This window comes from Leuciscus leuciscus (genome assembly GCF_965113295.1).
Source record: "Leuciscus leuciscus genome assembly, chromosome: 24".
In the NCBI taxonomy this organism is placed as follows: Eukaryota; Metazoa; Chordata; class Actinopteri; order Cypriniformes; family Leuciscidae; genus Leuciscus; species Leuciscus leuciscus.
In genome coordinates this window covers 22,253,081-22,255,991 of record NC_138723.1, presented here as the reverse complement: position 1 = coordinate 22,255,991, position 2,911 = coordinate 22,253,081, and the positions used below count along the sequence as shown (strand labels likewise).

General features: G+C 34.4%; 1 protein-coding gene across 1 annotated transcript; it reads left to right on the top strand.

Annotated features, from left to right (window-relative positions):
• The first annotated feature begins 242 nt into the window (after positions 1-242).
• ovca2 (OVCA2 serine hydrolase domain containing) lies at positions 243-2,621 on the top strand. Its single transcript, XM_082157442.1, has 2 exons — positions 243-617; positions 1,269-2,621. The coding sequence occupies exons 1-2, from the start codon at positions 452-454 to the stop codon at positions 1,784-1,786; spliced, it is 684 nt and encodes a 227-aa protein (XP_082013568.1). The 5' UTR covers positions 243-451; the 3' UTR covers positions 1,787-2,621.
• Positions 2,622-2,911: the final 290 nt, after the last annotated feature.

Below are 2,911 nucleotides of genomic sequence, written 5' to 3'. Positions count from 1 at the left end.
CATTCTTTAGGGAACGCTTGCCCCCTGGCGTTTAAATTCGGAACTATATTTCTGTTTCTATTTGTGGAAAACAATAATGTACAATTTATAAAAAAAAGCACACTTGAAGGAAAAAAACATAAAAACGCATTGTTTGAAATATTTTTAGTGCTAACTTGTAATCTGGGACTTTTGTAAACAAGTTGCGGATAATATTTCCCTAAGCGGAACTCTTGATTCGTTATGTTTCCACACGGCCATAAATCAGTCGCTGAATAGGGAAACATGTGAAGACTTTCTGATGTTGTTTTACATCAATATAACTCTGTAGTGAGCTTCTGACTAGCTTATAAGTCAGCTTGTCCCTCTTTGTTTGTTTGTTTGGGTGTGTGTGCTTTAGCAGCAGTGCATTGTTTTTTTGAGTTTGGAGAATAGCTAGAAAATTCCAAAAAGCTTTGACAGATTATTAATAATGTCTAAATCTGCGGTTCCTCTCCGTATTCTCTGTATTCATGGTTATCGACAGAATGCAAACTCCTTTAGAGAGAAGACAGGGGCTTTACGGAAACTATTAAAGAAACAAGTGGAGCTGGTGTATGTTAGTGCACCACACCAAGTTCCTGCTATTCAAAACGAAAGTGAGTATAAAACTGATAATATTTGCCTAGCGTTACACTACCGGTTAAACGTTTGGAATAATTAATATTTTTGAAAGAAGTCATGCTCACTAAGGCTGCGTTTATTTGATAAAAAAAAAAAAATACAGTAAAACAGTAGTATTGTGAAATAGGCTATTATTGCAAGTTAAAATAATTGTTTTCTATTTTATTTCTTAAACTGTAATTTATTCCTGTGATGGCAAAGCTGAATTTTCAGCATCTTCAGTCTTCAGTGTCACATGATCCTTCAGAAATCATGCTAATATACTGATTTGGTGCTCAAGAAACATACCTTAAGCTATTATAATCAATGTTGAAAACAGTTTCGCTGCTTAATATTTTTGTAGAAACTTTGACACATTTCCAGTCAAAAGTTTGAGTTAAGAAAGTTTTTTTATTATTATTATTATTTTATTAACACATGTTACACCATAAACACTTTTATTCAGCAAAGATGCATTAAATTAACAATATTACAAAGCGATTTCTATTTCAAATAAATGCTGTTCTTTTGAGCTTTCTATTCATCATAGAATCCTGACATTCTGAATGGTTTATGCAAAAACTGATCTATTTCCTACATAAGTGTCGTTGTTGAATCTTTCTACCTTATCTTACTTCTGCAAACAGCCAATCAGGAGCCAGAGAAGATGGCCAGCAGTGGTGAAGAAGACCAGAGGGGCTGGTGGTTCTCTGATGTCCAGGCACGAGCTTTTAATGCTAAGCAGGAGTGTGAGAGCAGCCTGGGTCTGGAAGAGAGTATAGAGGCTGTGAACACTGCAGTGAAGGATCTCGGCCCTTTCGATGGCATCCTGGGCTTTAGTCAAGGTGCCGCCCTGGTGGCCATGCTGTGTGCCCTGCAAGAACAGAAACTACAGCCTGATTTCAATTTCCGCTTTGCCATTATGGTCGCAGGATTCCGCAGTGCCTGTTCCCAGCATCAGCGGTTCTACAAAGGACCGGTGCTAACAATCCCCTCACTGCATGTGTTTGGACAGGATGACCGTGTAATTCCTGAGGAGATGAGCCGAGATCTGCTGCCAGCGTTTGATGGAGCTCAAATCCTCCTTCATCCTGGTGGACATTTTGTTCCGGCGAAATCCTCACACAGGCAGACATACCAAGACTTCCTTAAGAAGTTTCAGTGAGAAGATTACAGAATATGTGAGGGTTCCTGGAATAAATCAGGTCTACATAAAATGTACTAAGTGAATTATAGCTACATTATAAAAAAGCCTTGCTCAAGGTCAGGTTTATTTATATACCCTTAAAAGCAACATGAGTGCTGCACTTAAAATGACACATCACTCTAAAATAGAAAGAATTAAGAAATGTACAATTTAGAATAATTATAACTACAATTATAAAAGAAAAAAGGAGAGAAAAACTAAACATCAGACAAGTATAAAACATAATGTACTTATACTAAAGGCGTAATCAAGTTACACATAAGCCAGAGAAAATAGATATTTTGGAAATTGAAAGGTTAATAAAAGAATGTTTTACACTGTTCTCAGGGAAATGGTTACTTGAATAAAGACTTTCAGAAGTATGCAGTGCTGTTTAATTTCCGTGACAGTGTCTGTTTAAAGGCTATTTTGGGGTTCAAATCAAGTTAGGCTCTGTGGCATGGTGTTTGCCACAGGAAAACATTTTTTTTTATATATATATTTAATATAATGTATTTTTATTTAGAGTTTGTAAAAATAAACAATATTGCACAGAAATACATGTAAATTGGAAGTCTATGCTGCAACTCCCTAATCAGTGAGATCTTTATAACAGTATAGCAGACTACTTACATAAATGCATATAAATATCAGTTGTCACTATATCTCCCAATAAAATGTTTTAGTAAGATGATATTCAAATGCTTAGTTTTATGATCAATTCTCTGTAGATTTTATTGTGGGGAGTAAAACATAATGCAATGCAATAAAATTATGATTGAGAGATAAACAAATAAATGTTCATCAAAAGTCTGATGTGTTATATTTGATACATTTTTTATATGATTTTTCTAAAAAATTAAAAGAAGAAGAAGTGATGTATGGATAATTAAGTTGCTTCAGTCCTGTTTGGATTCATTATAAAATGTTACTAACAGTATAAAAGATATTCTTACATTTACTTTACAAAAAAATCTGAAAAGATTTCACAGCACAGTACCACAACCTGAAGGGGGATATTTTTTTAATTATACTAAAAGGCCTTTTACTTGCTAAAAAAGAATAAACAACAATCATATGACATGTAGTACATTGTTTACAACA

Bases quoted from the DNA above. Each gene is read 5' to 3' on its own strand.
- ovca2 (XM_082157442.1), top strand. From the start codon at position 452: ATGTCTAAATCTGCGGTTCCTCTCCGTATTCTCTGTATTCATGGTTAT. The intron at 618-1,268 runs GTGAGTATAAAA...TTCTGCAAACAG, and splicing joins TCCTGCTATTCAAAACGAAA to CCAATCAGGAGCCAGAGAAG.